This window comes from Eurosta solidaginis, chromosome 1 (assembly GCF_040869045.1).
Source record: "Eurosta solidaginis isolate ZX-2024a chromosome 1, ASM4086904v1, whole genome shotgun sequence".
NCBI lineage: Eukaryota > Metazoa > Arthropoda > Insecta > Diptera > Tephritidae > Eurosta > Eurosta solidaginis.
Window position 1 is genome coordinate 273,673,697 of NC_090319.1, and position 15,244 is coordinate 273,688,940.

Consider the following 15,244-nt stretch of genomic DNA (forward strand, 5'->3'; position numbering starts at 1 on the left):
AATCCGTTTGGAAGAAATCAAAAGGAGACCGGGGTTGAATATGATCAATACAAAATTACTTAAATCATGGGCAAAATCTAGAATGTTGGACCCACAGGATTGCTCACATCTCTTAAGAGAGAAGACTTAAGGCTCACGATGAGCATGCTAACTGGACACTGCCGTCTGGCGTCACATGCTTATAAGTTCGGCATCGTCAGTAACAGCAGATGTAGGAAAAACGGACTGCCGGGAAAAGCGGTTGAGCACGTTCTGTGTCCATTCCCTGTGACCGAGAGGTCAAAGCTTCAACTACTACGGCCGGCAGAGTTGCCAGATCTAGAGGCAGCAATTAAGCCAAGTCCTAAAAAACTTCTAGTAATTGCAAAGAGGACGATATAATTTTGTAACATAAGTTCCAGTACTTAATTGGGGTTTTTCCGTGCAATGTACGTGTGCAATATAGTTGGGTTGGACATACAGTTGTAGCTTCGATTATAGTGAACCTTGAGCAGCAAAGGGTTATTATCAGGGCTGTTCAAAAAAGTTTATATTGAAATGCGAATCACAATACATATACGAAATTACACTGAAAGTTTTTTAAATAAAAAAATTATTTTAAAGGTTTAAAGCAGTTGGATAGTCCCCTTAATGAATAGATTTTGAAATAAAATTGAATTTTGTGGCATTTTGTTAGTACAAATTTGAATGTCATACCGAAGTGCCCTAGCTTCATATGGAAGTGCTTTTTCTTTGCACTTTCATGTGAAATTCAGGCACTTTCATATCAATCGTCAAGTCTGAATTTGTATCTGTGCCTATTCTTCAGGGCAAAACAAAAACAAAAGTGCTACAATTGTAAAGGGGTTGAGCAGCTCTGATAAGTTACTTACTTACTTACTTAATTGGCGCTTAACCGTCTAAACGGTTATTATACATATATTTTACATTCTGTTCAGGCAAACTGCACAGCTACCCTAAGGAAGACGAAGAAGTTGTGGCAGGCAAGCCGAAAGTACTTCTGAGACAAAAAAGTAAAAACAAATTTTAAGATATTCTTATATTTCACGTTATAAGACTAAGATCACGTTTACACATGCACTTTTTTTCAATAGATCCACAATAGTTGATCTCCCCGTACATTTATGATTCATCCCTATGGACTAGATATTATTTATTAGCTGTCAAATTTTCACTTTTCTGGATTATTTTGTGCTTCCATCTAGAGATGACAACCTAGAGATTGTTCTTGGACTAGGAAAAAACATCGCCATCTCTAAAATTTGTTAATATTTACCGATAATCGGAAATTTGGCAAATCTAGTTATTTAATTACCGATTAGGAGTGCGAAAATGAGGATAATAAAGCTGTATGTAAACTCGATCTTAACTGATTTTAAAAACTAACGTAAATAAATAAAAGAATAAATTAATTAACAATTGTTGCTGCTGCAGTTGTGTGCACAGGTGTCATATGGGATTTCTATATTTCCTTGTTTACTTAGCCATGTAAGTGTGTGTAGCCGTTAAACTCAGTAACATTTAGCAATTATATTCCTTATGCTCTCACCCTTTTATTGAAATGCAGCAGCAATATAAATAAATACAACAATTGCTGCCTAGGGAAATCATTGACACCGGCAGTATTTGTGCTTCTTTGTTGCATGCGTTCACCTATTTATTTGCCAGCAACATTTTGAAAGGTATTGTCTTACGCTTGAATATGTTGATAGCCTATTTTCTGTTTATAGGTTTGTATGTACATATGTACACAAGTGTGTTGGACTGATATGACACATGCACGTGCTCACAAACAAGAATGCTCGTGGTATATAAAATTATCAATTTGCTACTGCCGCCTGCTCCTCTATATAGAAAGCATTCTTAGCGCATTACAAATATAAAAATTAAATTTATTATTTTGTTGACTTATGCCAACTGAAGTTCAACAGCCATACGATCTTCCCTTAAATAATTACGATGATGGTAGCGTGCTCCGCCTACCACACCGGATGCCCTGGGTTCAAACCCCGGGCAAAGCAACATCAAAAATTTTAGAAATAAGGTTTTTCAATTAGAAGAAAATTTTTCTAAGCGGGGTCGCCCCTCGGCAGTGTTTGGCAAGCGCTCCGGGTGTATTTCTGCCATGAAAAGCTCTCAGTGAAAACTCATCTGCCTTGCAGATGCCGTTCGGAGTCGGCATAAAATCATGTAGGTCTCGTCCGGCCAATTTGTAGGGAAAATCAAGAGGAGAACGATGCAAATTGGAAGAGAAGCACGGCCTTAGATCTCTTCGGAGGTTATCGCGCCTTACATTTTTTTTTTTTTTACAGTACAAAGATTTCAAAATTAAATGAGATCATAAGTTATACCTTACAATTTTTAATTGATTACCTATGTAAAGTACTTGGTTTTAAAAATATAAACTTAATATAAGTTTTATTATTCAAAATATTGTTTTTGTTTTTATCGGCCTATTGATAAATGAGTCAAGGTTCGATTCGAGCTCAAGGCCAGAACAATAAACAATAAAAACAAAAAACAATTGTTAATAAACCATGAGCATTTGGGAATATCAAACAAAGTAATTGACAATAAACAAAAATCCAGCATTATCAGTGATTTGCACCAGATGGCGCAACACTGAATAAATATAGTTGGTAAAAGGAATAGAAGTAACAAATTTGCCAGTCAAACAAACCACCGCTGCTGTATAGCTAAATGGTTAGCGCAGCTTGCCTAAAGCGTACTGATGATGAAGGCTTAGCACCCTCCGAAATGGATCTATCTGCGCAGCTATGGCAGGTTGTCTGAAAAATTTTCTACTTACTATTCCAAAAACAAAATACAATTTTTCAAATTTAGAAAAATTAAAAAATAACAATAATTATCATTAGGAAAAAAATTATTGTTCTGGCCTTGAGCTTGAATCGAACCTTGAATCATTATTCAAAATATATATATACTTTTGAACTATTTAGAATGGCCTTTGGTCAGCGAGACTTAAATGAAATAAGAATAAATGTTTTTTGTTTAATTTATTAATTTATTTTTTTATTAAATGAACAATAGCAATAAAATTACTATTCAATAAAATTACTATTCTACATACAAAATGGAGCACTAGCTGACAGGGCTTTCGGCTCGATACATACGAGCGTGGTATTATTGTTTATTTCCCACTTTGACTTGTTACAATACAGTAAATACATGTACCGCTAGGTAGATAAGTGTTCATATAAACCAACTAATATATGCGTATAAATATATGTATATTTATATGTACATCTACATATATATGCACGTTAAGGTGTGCCAACAAAATTGCAGCTTTTATTTGCAATTCTTTTGGCATATGTTGCGTTTAAATGGCGTTAACGGAAGCTTTCCAATCTTCCGCCTGGAGACATTACTGTTCATCGTGAATACCCTGAGCAAGTGCCAGGTGGGCGCATTCGTTCAATTGACGTTCAAAGATCAATTGGCCTCATGACTGCTTCAAATGGCCATGAGGTTAATTGACTTTTTGATAAATAAAAATACTTTGCGCGATTTTCCTACGAGGTGGTTTATGCCGAGCTTCTCTTCAAATTGTCTTCGTGCTACTTTTATTTTTCCCTACCAAATGGTTGGACGGGGCCTACATGTTTAATGGCGACTCCGAACGGCAGTTAAATTTTAGCTGCAAAGCTTTTCAAGGCAGAAATACACACTTCTGCAGGATTGGTTAGTCGTTTAGTTGAAAAGGCTCTTCTTATTTCTATGGAATATTCACCGGAAGATCTTTTACTCCTGGTTTTGCACCTTAGTGAAACCCGAACTAGGAAAAATAGCGCCGCAAGCGAAATTTGGCATAAAGAATTTCGTGGTCAATTAACGTTATGATTGTCGACCTTATATTCCCCAATTGGATCCCTCACGACATAGTTCATCGGTGCAATAGCACAGTTACCTGTACTGATGCATGTTAGCGCTCTCACTGCACATTTCGTTAGTTTAAGGAGGCTCACTATTTTACTTTCCAGATATGACCATAAAAACCTTGAGAGCTTACAATTGTCCCTCCTCGTTCGCAGCAAGTTTGTTGTCCTAATTGTGTATTTTTTAATTTTCAGCAGGAGATAGCCCAGTGGTGGTCGTCCGCAGCTGTCCATGGACTCGAGCAATGCAGGGTGCCGGCGTGTCTCGATGTCCCTGTACAATAACTAGTTTCGTCAATGGATCGTCTTTGTACTCGAATGCCTCCAAGGCATTTAGCCCTTCTGGAGGTGCGTTGCTCGGAGGGTGACATAACGTCTACGGCCATAACGTCAATTGACCTTAAGACGACTTCAAATGACCACAAAATCAAATGGAAATGGTCAGAACGCGGCCGTGTCGGGTTTCACTCCAATAGGAAATCGGATAAAAAAAACTATTTCAATTTAGGGTCTAACTCATCCTGCGGAAATTTTTTTTTGCGGAGTTCGCAGTCCAGTAAAAAGACGGTTACGGCATTCTAACCGAATTGATCATAATGTCTCCTTAAAGGTTCATAACACTTAATATAACCAATACTTTTTTGTATTCCTTCGCCCTTTCCATTTTCACTATTGTTTCTCTTCATCCTAATCTTGCTCTCAGCTTTAGTTTTCCACAACCGACTTCTTTTCTCGGTACGCCCCCCCCCCCCTCCCTCTTTTTGTACTCCCAATCTTCCATTCCTTTTTATCTCAAACTTATTTTCAATTCCCTTTTTTGCACTTTGTATTCTTCACCCCTCTCTTTTTCTCTCCTACAGCCTATTTGTTATGAATTCGCATTTATAAGGAATGAACCTCTACAACACAATACAACTCTGTCTTACTTCTATGTGACAAATAATAAATATATCCTTTACTTCCGGTTGAATTACAATTGAACTAAGTTGATACTATTTTCACACGCTGCGAATATCGGTTTGTATATAACACATCAACAGGTTATGGGCCTTAAGTCATCGAGGGTGAATTGTAGAATTGTTAATTCTTGAAGTCATTCTTGAAAAAAGTACACTTTGGTTGTCTCAAGATAAAAATATTGTGTTTCGAAAAACATAATGCAAGCGGACAACATTGGTTTCGCATTCGAACGTCTAAAAGGGCGTGAAAACTTCGATGTATGGAAACTCCACGCTAAATCTTATCTAGTTATTAAAGGTTGCTGGGACGTGGTACAATCTGGGTTAAAAGATGATGCCGCACAAAAAGATGTACAAGCAGATGGACGCGCTCTTGCCGAAATCACTCTAATGGTTGAGCCCATAAACTTTTCACACATTGCAACTGCTAAAACAGCAAAAGAGGCTTGGGAAGCCTTGATTTCAGCATACGAAGACTCCGGTTTAACGCGCAGAGTCGGACTACTTAAACAACTCGTCCAATGTAGACTCTCTGATTTCTCGTCAATGCAGGAGTACCTAAACTCTTTAGTGATGACGTCATTAAAAGTGCAAAATGCTGGACTGAAAATTGATGAAGAGGTGACTGGTTCACTGATACTAGCAGGCCTGCCGGATGATTTTCGTGCTTTGGTTTTAGCTATCGAGAACTCTAATCAAAAGCTTACAATTGATAGTGTCAAAACGCTTTTATTGCAAGAGGCAAAATTTGATAGACAAGAGTCTGAAAATGCGCTTTACATAAAGAATAAAAAGAAAACAACAAAATTCCTCAGATGCCATAATTGCAAAGAAGAAGGTCATTTTGCAAGAAAATGTCCCAACAAAAGAAAAAGTGGCAATACTCACACAAAAGGTGAGAAAATTCTATTTGCTTCGTTGCTTTCGCATGACAGCCGCACAGCTGATTGGCATACTGATTCTGGCGCAACCGCACATATGACACAAAATAAAAACATTATTTTCAATGAAAAACAGTCAATTGATAAAAACATTATTGTAGCGAACAACAAAACCATTCCAGTAGTGTCAAGTGGTAATGTAAAATTGTGTTTATCATCTGGATACGATGCTGTGCTTAAAGTAGATTACGTTCCCGAGTTGTGCGCAAATTTATTGTCCGTGCGCGAAATGACCAAAAACTGCAATAAGGTAATATTCAATAAAGATTATTGCAGAATTTATGATAAGTAGAGCAATTTGATAGCCACCGCGACCGCTGTAAATGATCTGCACAAATTAAACATTCAGTGTGAAAAAAGTGCTTTTCTGGCCAGCAATGACTTTGATTTATGGCACCGCAGAATGCGCCACATGTGCACTGAAAAGTTAAGAAAAATTAAAAATTCATGTAGTGGTGTTGATGTTGGTAAAATTGAAAATGAGCAATGCGTCGTATGCATTAAAGGTAAGCAAACTCGTGCGCCTTTCAAAGAAAGTGGCATGCGCGCTAACAACTTACTTGATCTGATCCATTCAGACGTCGCCGGTCCATTTCCAACTAAATCTCACTCGGGCCATAGATTTTTTGTGACATTCGTGGATGATTATTCTCGAAAAGTTACTGTAGTGCCAATCAAGCAAAAGTCTGACGTTTTTGATGAATTTGTCAAATTTAAGACATTAGTAGAAAATCAGTGCTCACGGAAAATAAAAATATTTCGCTCAGACAATGGTACAGAGTACACCAACGGAAAGTTTAAAGATTTTTTAATGAAAAATGGCATAGTACACCAAACATCCTCGCCATATACACCCGAGCAAAATGGTGTAGCAGAACGATTAAATCGAATAATTGTAGAAAGAGTGCGCTGTATGTTGATTGATCAGGTTTAAACAAGAAGTTTTGGGCTGAAGCGTCGGTCACTGCAGCTTATATTTTGAATAGAGTTCCCTGTAGTGAAGACTTTCGGTCTCCGGAAGAAATCTGGTCGAATAGAAAAAATTCACTAAAGCATATGCGCGTGTTCGGCAGGAAAGCCATGGCGCACGTACCAAAAGAAAAACGTCAGAAATTAGACGCAAAGTCCATCGAATGCATATTTGTTGGGTACTGCAACACGTCAAAAGCTTACCGCTTGTTTGACCCGAAAACACGTAAAATTATAATAAGTCGCGATGTAGTTTTCATTGAAAAAAAACCGGCTAGACCACACGTTTGTGAACTTTTCTACGACGTATCTGATTCCAATGAAGTTCAGAATTCAGGGGCGATAGAATACGGAGAATTCACGAACTTTGAAGAAAAGTAAAAAGAGATAGAACATAAAGAATTTACGAACGTTGAAAAAAAACGAGAAGAAGTAGAACATTGTGAATCAAAGAATGGCGAACAGAAGCCAAATGAAATAAAAAGTGATTGCGAAACAGATCCAATTGATTCTGATAATGCTGATTCCGATTTGAGACGCTCCAAAAGAATAGCAAGTAAGAAAACCGAATTCAATTTTGTTGCCAGTGAATATCGTTTGCAAGATCCTGAATCATTTGACGACGCCATATCTGATGAAAATGCTGACGACTGGAAGGTGGCCATAAACGAAGAGTTGTCTGCTCTACATTCCAATAATACTTGGATTCTGACAGAGCTACCTCACGGCAAGAAGGCAATTAAATCGAAATGGGTGTTTAAAACCAAACAAAATGCTAGTGGTGACATTGTTCGAAGGAAAGCAAGGCTTGTCATCAAAGGGTACAGCCAAGAAAAGGGAGTAAATTATGATGAGACGTACGCGCCTGTTGTTAGGTACACATCCATACGGATGCTGTTAGCCATTGCGGCTAAACGCGACTTGTTTATACACCAGATGGATGCGGTCACTGCATTCTTAAATGCCGAGCTTAAAGAAGAAATTTTTATGGTACAGCCAGATGGCGTTGATGACAAGACTGGCCGTGTTTGTAAGCTGCAAAAGTCGCTCTATGGGCTTAAGCAGTCGAGTAGACTTTGGAACTAAACGTTTAACAATGCTTTGCTTAGCCTTGGTTTGAAACGCAGTGAGGTCGATCAATGTGTGTATTATAAAACAAATGATAGAGAACAAACATATGTGGCTGTATACGTCGATGACGTGCTTATTTTTTCAAATAATATGGCCTCAATTCAGAAACTAAAACAAGAATTGGCCTCGTCAGTTTTGGGCATGCGCATCCAAAGAGATAGTGCAAAAGGCATAATAAAGGTAGATCAATCCCACTATGTTGGTGATATATTAGAGCTATTTGGTATGGCTGATTCCCACCCCATCTCAACTCCGCTTGACCTTAACCAACAAATTAGTGCAAAAATGTGTCCATGTACTGCAGAAGAAAAACAACAAATGTCAGATGTACCATACATGCAGGCTATTGGATGTCTACTCTTCGCATCGCAAATAACGCGTCCCGACATTTCATTTGCCGTTAATTTGCTCAGTCGATATTCCGACAACCCAGGAAAGGCTCACTGGGTGGCACTTAAGCGCGTGATGAGGTACCTCAAAGGTACGATTGACATGGGTCTTGTTTTTAGCAGAGATGCAAGTGAAATTAATGGTTTCTGCGACGCAGATTGGGGTAGTGACGTTGACCAATGACGATCTACTACTGGGTATGTATTAAATACCAAGGTTCAGCTATTTCTTGGTGTACGCGCAGGCAACGCACAGTTGCTTTATCGTCCACCGAAGCAGAGTTCATGTCAATCACTTCGGCAATTCAGGAAGCAATATGGCTTCAAAGATTTCATCAGGAATTGGAAGGTACAGAAAAACCATTAGTACTTTACTGCAACAATAAAAGTGCAATACAAATCGCAACGAATAATTCATACTCGCCCCGTACGAAACACGTAGATATCAAAAGCCACTTCATTCGACAACATCTACAAAATGGAAAGATCATCCTCTGCTATATCTCAACAAACGACATGGCAGCTGATATTCTAACGAAAGGAGTAGTTAAGAAAAAGCACACATATCTCTCAGAGGTATCAAATCTGTAAAATTTTAAATCATGAACTGCTTATATATGTATATATTTAGCTATAAACCTCTTTGTATACATTATTTAAGAGCGTCATTCAGGAAAGGTGTTATGAATTCGTATTTATAAGGAATGACCCTCTACAACACAATACAACTGTCTTACTTCTATGTGTCAAATAATAAATATATCCTTTACTTCCGGTTGAATTAGAATTGAACTAAGTTGATACTATTTTCACACGCTGCGAATATTGGTATGTATATAACACATCAACACACTCCTCTCTTATCTCTCTAATCTTTTGTTTATCTCCTTCCCTCTGCCATGTTCTTTTCATTTTTTTGCCTCATCTTTATCTTTTCCTTTCCCTACCTCGCTGTCCCACTGCTCCCATATATTCTCCCTTTTCCCCTTCCTCTCCCCCTCTGCTCATTGCCCTCATATATAGGATCACTATACCAATTATCGATAATATACTTGAATGATTTCGGAGATATGGCAATTAACAATTTCCTTTTTCTGAGAGCGGCATGACAGCGTCTACTTTTCTGAATCACAACACCACTTTAATGTTAAAATACAGATTTCCAATACTGGCATTCCATTTTAAAACGTTTGTTCTTAGTTCGGCTCTATTTTCCCTATATCTTTCTTTTTAAAATTAAAGAAAGAGGAGCTTTCTACGGCCTCATGTTTGTGGTGTGCTGAACAGCATTTTCAACGTAACAAATCCAATTTTTTCGGCACTCCCTAATGTTCTTATTAATAGTATGAAAATTAAACGAAAACATCAAAACATTAGAGTCACCCTCACCTCAATTACTTATAAATACATACATATTTGAAGCCTTCTTATCACGACCACAATAATCTAAAAAAAGGCAACAACAACGACTCACAACATCAAATTGGGACTTTATCAAAATCTCTGATGTCTAAACCAAAATATATGAGACGATAAGCAATGCAAATTTCGCAGCCCTTAGATACTCAAATATGTTGCATATCCGCACGTATGGCCTTGTATGCGTGTGTGTATGACCTGCTGTACCAAACCAATTAAACGCAAATAACTTCTTGTGCATGAAGTACTTTTTTGATTATTTCAACCCACACCGAACTCTAAAACTATGATATGAGAAATTTAGGCTACAACCAAATCCGTTTAAGTTTATGTTCTTCGATGTTATTCCCTTTGGTGACCCTTTGAAGTCAAAATATATCTGCTAGTCGATATTAAATGGGAAAAAAGGCATTCATGAAAGACATGCATCCATTCCTCTTTCATAAATGGACATATATTTTATAGTTTCGTTGATACCACAATTAAGTGTATTTAAGTGTAAGGAAGTTATTATTCGTTCAGGAGGAAAATATGTTTTACTGACAACAAATTAGGTACTGTCGTTACTTTAACTACTTTATTAAACCAATATATAGAAATGAAATGAGTCAAACACATATTTACTATTTATTTTTAAATATCTTACAGAGGGCTGCAACGCTTACGGACACGCGTGTTATGGTGGGCATGGAAAACGTTCTTTGGGCTCTTTAGCGGATGAAATGCGTATGAATAACTTATTAAGAAACGAAAGAGAAGAAATGCATGCAGACAAGCTAATGCAACTGATGTCCAATGAAGCGACAGGATTATTGCCAGAAGGAGGAATTGAAACGCTACCGAGATATAGACTTGTCAAATATATGAGAGCACTGGTAAGTTTTACAAATGTTTGCAGTTATGCGTACATTCATTTTCATCATTCGACTGTTCCGAAAACATCTTTCTCCTGCCGTTTGTCAAACAAGCGCGCCAGTCATGTCGCTTTTGCGACAACCGACACCTATTAGAACACCAAGTATATTCGAGTCTTCCTCCATGCAGTGGTAGCATGCTTCTTCGTATTTATACTAGGCTTGAGAAGAAACTATGTGTTGCGCTAAACTAGGTTAGGTTGAGTGGTAGCCACCCCGGTTGGGAAAGCTCACTTGGACAACATTAAGGCCATTTGAGATATAGCCGTTTAGTGAACTGTTGCGTGGTAACGACGTTGTTTCGAATAAGACAGATCTCGATCCTGGATAAATCCTTCGTTAACCTTAGTGAGCCGAGATCGAAATGCTTTCGCCTTATTCTGGCAAAAGCTGGATAGTCAACCAAGAAGTGTATCGATGATTCTACCTCGTCATCCTCCATTCACTTGCACCAAGTGGGATTTTCCTGTATGTGGAAGCGTGAAGATGATTTTAATATTAAACTAGTTGGACGCATTCCCATACTACTTCCGATCACACCACAGTGGAACTTGGGGAATTAATAGACGCTTGCTTACAGGAGTAGATGTTTATTTCTCTCACCAAAGTACAACTAGACGTCACCAGGTACCGCATATTTTATTGGATTTGGTCTATTTGTTTTATTATCGAATGTAAAACCGTTTCCGTTGACGTACCCTAACAATAGCAAGTTGCGATGCCGATAGTAATCCACCGAGACATTCTATCCTGCTTTTCTAAGAATCCCGCTTAGCTATCCATTGTGCTGAACATGGTCATCGAATCTTTTTCCAAATCGGTATTTCGATGAAGTCTGGCTCCACAACTAGATTACATCAATAGGTCAAAAATTACTATTGGCAGGCGTCAAGATGAAAATTTAGCAGCTATCTAACGCCAAACTTTTCTTGCGATCTTGTGCCGAGCTAACCAAAACAAGGAAGTATCATATAAAGTAGCAGGCCACAAGTTGTCAGTTAAACTCCGAATCCATCTACATCCGGTTGCTAATAATACTTCTGTGGTTTGGGATCCAGATGATCTTCACCTCAAAATGGTTCGATACAATCACCAACAAGCTCTTGCGCTCCCATACCACCCTCGAACGTACCACTCGATCGCACTTGAAGCTCAGAGCCTTTGCTGCCGCTTGGTTATCCGAGTAGATGTTAAATTATCTAGCCGTAGTAGCAACCAACTCGTCCTTTATCGCCAGGTGCAGCGGTTTTCTCTGAAAAGCTAAAGGTCCGTTGTTCAAACTCAGCTAGTACCTTCCAGACAAAGATACTAGATATAGAGAGGGCCTGTAAATTCCTGTTGGAGAATCATGTAAGTGACATTGAGATATGTATATACTCGGACAGCCAGGCAGCGCTCAAAGCGCTAGATTCACCACATATGTTCTCTTAGGCCGTCGATGGAGGGCGCTACGCGAAGCAGCAAACTTTGCGCCCAACGTATTCACTTAGGTATCCGGTCACAGGAATATTGACAGATGAGCTGACAATGGCCGGTGCATCGTTTAATTACTCTGAGGCAGTCACGATGCACCGCCCACTTTCATTAATAAAGAGTGACAGTCTTATCAATCTCAAAAAATACAATTCGCAATTGGTATTCTAGAGGTTCTACAGAATATATCTAGGAAAGATAAGTTTTTTTCTTTACATAGCGCATCGACTTTTTACGTAATCTAGGCCGCAGCATATTCTTTCACTCGCTTAACTTAGCATAGCCAGCGTCATCTCTGTGATGCAATATGGGGGCCTAATTTGATGTCTGCCTAAAGCTAATCCTTAAATTTTCTTCGGCAACGCGTAAAAGTCCACATATATTAGGTTGAACTTTTCCCTCGAATACTCTCAAAGCCGCCTCATCTAACGGTGTCAGCGTCCAGGCTACTGCATCATATACATAACAGAACAGATATGATAATTTACTTGTTGAGCTTGGTTTTCGTTTGCCAGAAAAGCGCTCCACTTTTCGAATGCCTTCTTAGTCCCCTAGCTTAGTAGGCAAGGAAGAATTTTTCGTGTTTGCATGTCCTTACTTCTTCTTACCTATTTCTTATTTTGATTGTCATTGCAGTTGAGTGGACACCTGAAGCGGCCTATTGAGCGGCGCAGTGAAATTGACTATCCCATCTCATCCGAGGCATTCAATCGAGAAAACAACAACAACGCCTTCAAGTAAGATGTTAAAAACCTTGAGCTGACAAATCCCCACAATAAACCATCCAGACCACACATTTATATGTTCTACAATTAAACAATTTTAAATGTAAAAATTAAATTATTTTCGTGTTCAAAAAAATGTTTAATTGTTATATAAAGATGCATTCATACATAGTAATTTTAGCTTTGTACAATAATTTCGGAGGCACAAATTCAATCGGATAATCAAACTACAAATATATACATACATATATATATATACATCATAAATCCAAATGTAAATAAATATGTTTAAAAAAATTTGCGAAAATTAAAAAAATTCGAAAAAAAAATTTACAGGGTCCATCTGAAATTTTAAGGGCTGGGAAATTTCAGTAAAAAACTTGTCATATTCGCATACACACCTACATATCTACACATACATTATAATTTAAAACTTGAAAAATAAAAACGAAAAAAAATTTAGTTTTTCTTTTCCATATAATTAGAAATAAAATATGACCTAATTAGCTAGAATTATGTACATTTAAGAAAAAAATGAAGAATGAAAAAACACTTTGTGTTATCTTACACAAGTTAATAAAAATGTAAGACTACAGCATATCTTTACTTACCAAGTATGAGTACAAGTACGTATGTAAATGTTAATAAATTACTGTAAAGCTTGAAAATACCTGAAATTTATTTAAAAGGAAGTATGTAAAAATGTCATTATTGACATCCTTCCATTGGATCTAGTTGGTTATCGAGCGGCGGCAACGTCAGCCTTGCGTCTAAGGGAGTTGTAGTGTTGGAACAAAAAGACCACTATACTGGGTCGAAAAAAAAATTTGCCAATGTCCGCCCCTAAATTTAAAGATTATGTTGAGGGGGTTTCGGAAAAATTTTTTTGTATTTTTTTTATCCTTCGAAATACAGCCGAAAAGGTTGTAACTTGGTTATTTGACGTCCGATTTTTAAAATTGATATGCCGTTATTTTTGTCTTGAGAAGCTTCACATTTCCGTTTAATGTCCTTTTAAGCTATGAAGTCGTTTTCACAAGATTAGGTCAGCTAATAAAATTTTACCCCCCCCCCCCCCCCTAATGTATCCTTTTTTCCTTACCAAACGAAAGTACTTAAAAATTCAAGAAAATGTTCCTTTGAAACCATATTACTAAAATAATAAACAAAGAAGTTCTAGCACTTGAAATATTTATTTCTACTGTTATTTTACCTGATTCTTATTATACTTAGAACTGAAACTCATGATATTTTTGGAGGAAAAATTGCAGGGTTTGCATTGAAAAGTTAATAAAGATATGCCAAACATCATGAATAGGGGAAGTCAAAGTAAATAAGTGAGTCAAACCTGTTGTTTCGTATTTATAATAATAACACTATGCGACAAACTTTTTTTCTGGGTATTGTACAGAACCCACTTTTTCGTAGAGATTGAGGCTTAAGTAAACAAAGTACTATCTCCGTTTTTCAAACTTAGCCTCCAAAAAATAGATATCGGCTTTCGAAGTTCGAAATTCTACATTTCGAAATTTTATTTTATTTTTTTGTTAACGCGTTCAGCAAATTGAAAAGGTAAAAATGTGGGCGTGGCCGCTCTTTTCCCTTATTTGAAGGGCTGAATTCTTTTTTTGAGAAATTTAGTATAACATCTGTTATACGAGGTGAAAAGTCAGATTCTGACTTCTGAATACAGTCAGACTTGTTAGCTGACCTAATCATGTGAAAATGACTTCATAGCTTAAAAGGACCTTAAACGGAAATGTGAAGCTTCTCAAGGCCAAAATAACGACATATCAATTTTAATCGGACGTCAAATAACCAAGTTACAACGAAAAAACCCTTTCGGCTGTATTTCGAAGGATCAAAAAACATAAAAAATAAAAATTTCCGAAACCCTCTCAACATAATCTTTAACTTTAGGGGCGGACATTAGCAACGTTATTTTGTATGGGGACCAACCCAGTCTAAAGACCACAGCACACTCAAGTATACTAAACAAATACAGTTTTCTTCCTCCCAGCACGGATCGCTGTGCGACCAAAACAGTTGCGGAAACCAACTTCAAGATAAATATCCCCAGCAGGAATGACTGGACGGAGTTGGATGGGTGCCTTGCTATTGACAGCAGCATTTCCATATACACGGACGGCTCCAAACTAAACGGTAGAGTTGGAGGTGGAGTGTACTCAAAGGACCTTGACCTCCAGCTCTCCTTCAGACTACCCGACCACTGCGCTGTATTCCAGGCAGAAGATGCAGCCATGATGGAAGCCGCAGCTAGGATAGGGACAAACACTGTCGGCAAAGAAATTTTTGTTTTCAGCGACAGTCAAACTGCCATAAAATCTCTTGGCTCGTACTCGTTCAATTCTGAACTAGCACTAAACTGTCGCCGATCTCTTCAAGAGATGGCTCAACAGAACCG

The 15,244-nt window shown here is 37.7% G+C and overlaps 1 protein-coding gene across 5 annotated transcripts in view; it reads left to right on the top strand.

The window, feature by feature from the left end:
- The window catches only part of CCHa2 (CCHamide-2), an 85,810-nt gene extending 72,323 nt beyond the window's left edge, over positions 1 to 13,487 (top strand). For 3 of the 5 annotated variants that reach the window (XM_067760812.1, XM_067760809.1, XM_067760811.1), the window contains exons 3-4: positions 10,356 to 10,582; positions 12,731 to 13,487. In XM_067760812.1, the coding sequence (XP_067616913.1) occupies positions 10,356 to 10,582; positions 12,731 to 12,835 (332 nt within the window). In that variant the 3' untranslated portion in view covers positions 12,836 to 13,487. Of the gene's footprint in view, positions 1 to 4,959; positions 6,050 to 6,086; positions 6,306 to 10,355; positions 10,583 to 12,730 lie in introns of those variants that run through there. The other 2 variants (XM_067760810.1, XM_067760808.1) reach the window with 2 other exon arrangements.
- Positions 13,488 to 15,244: the final 1,757 nt, after the last annotated feature.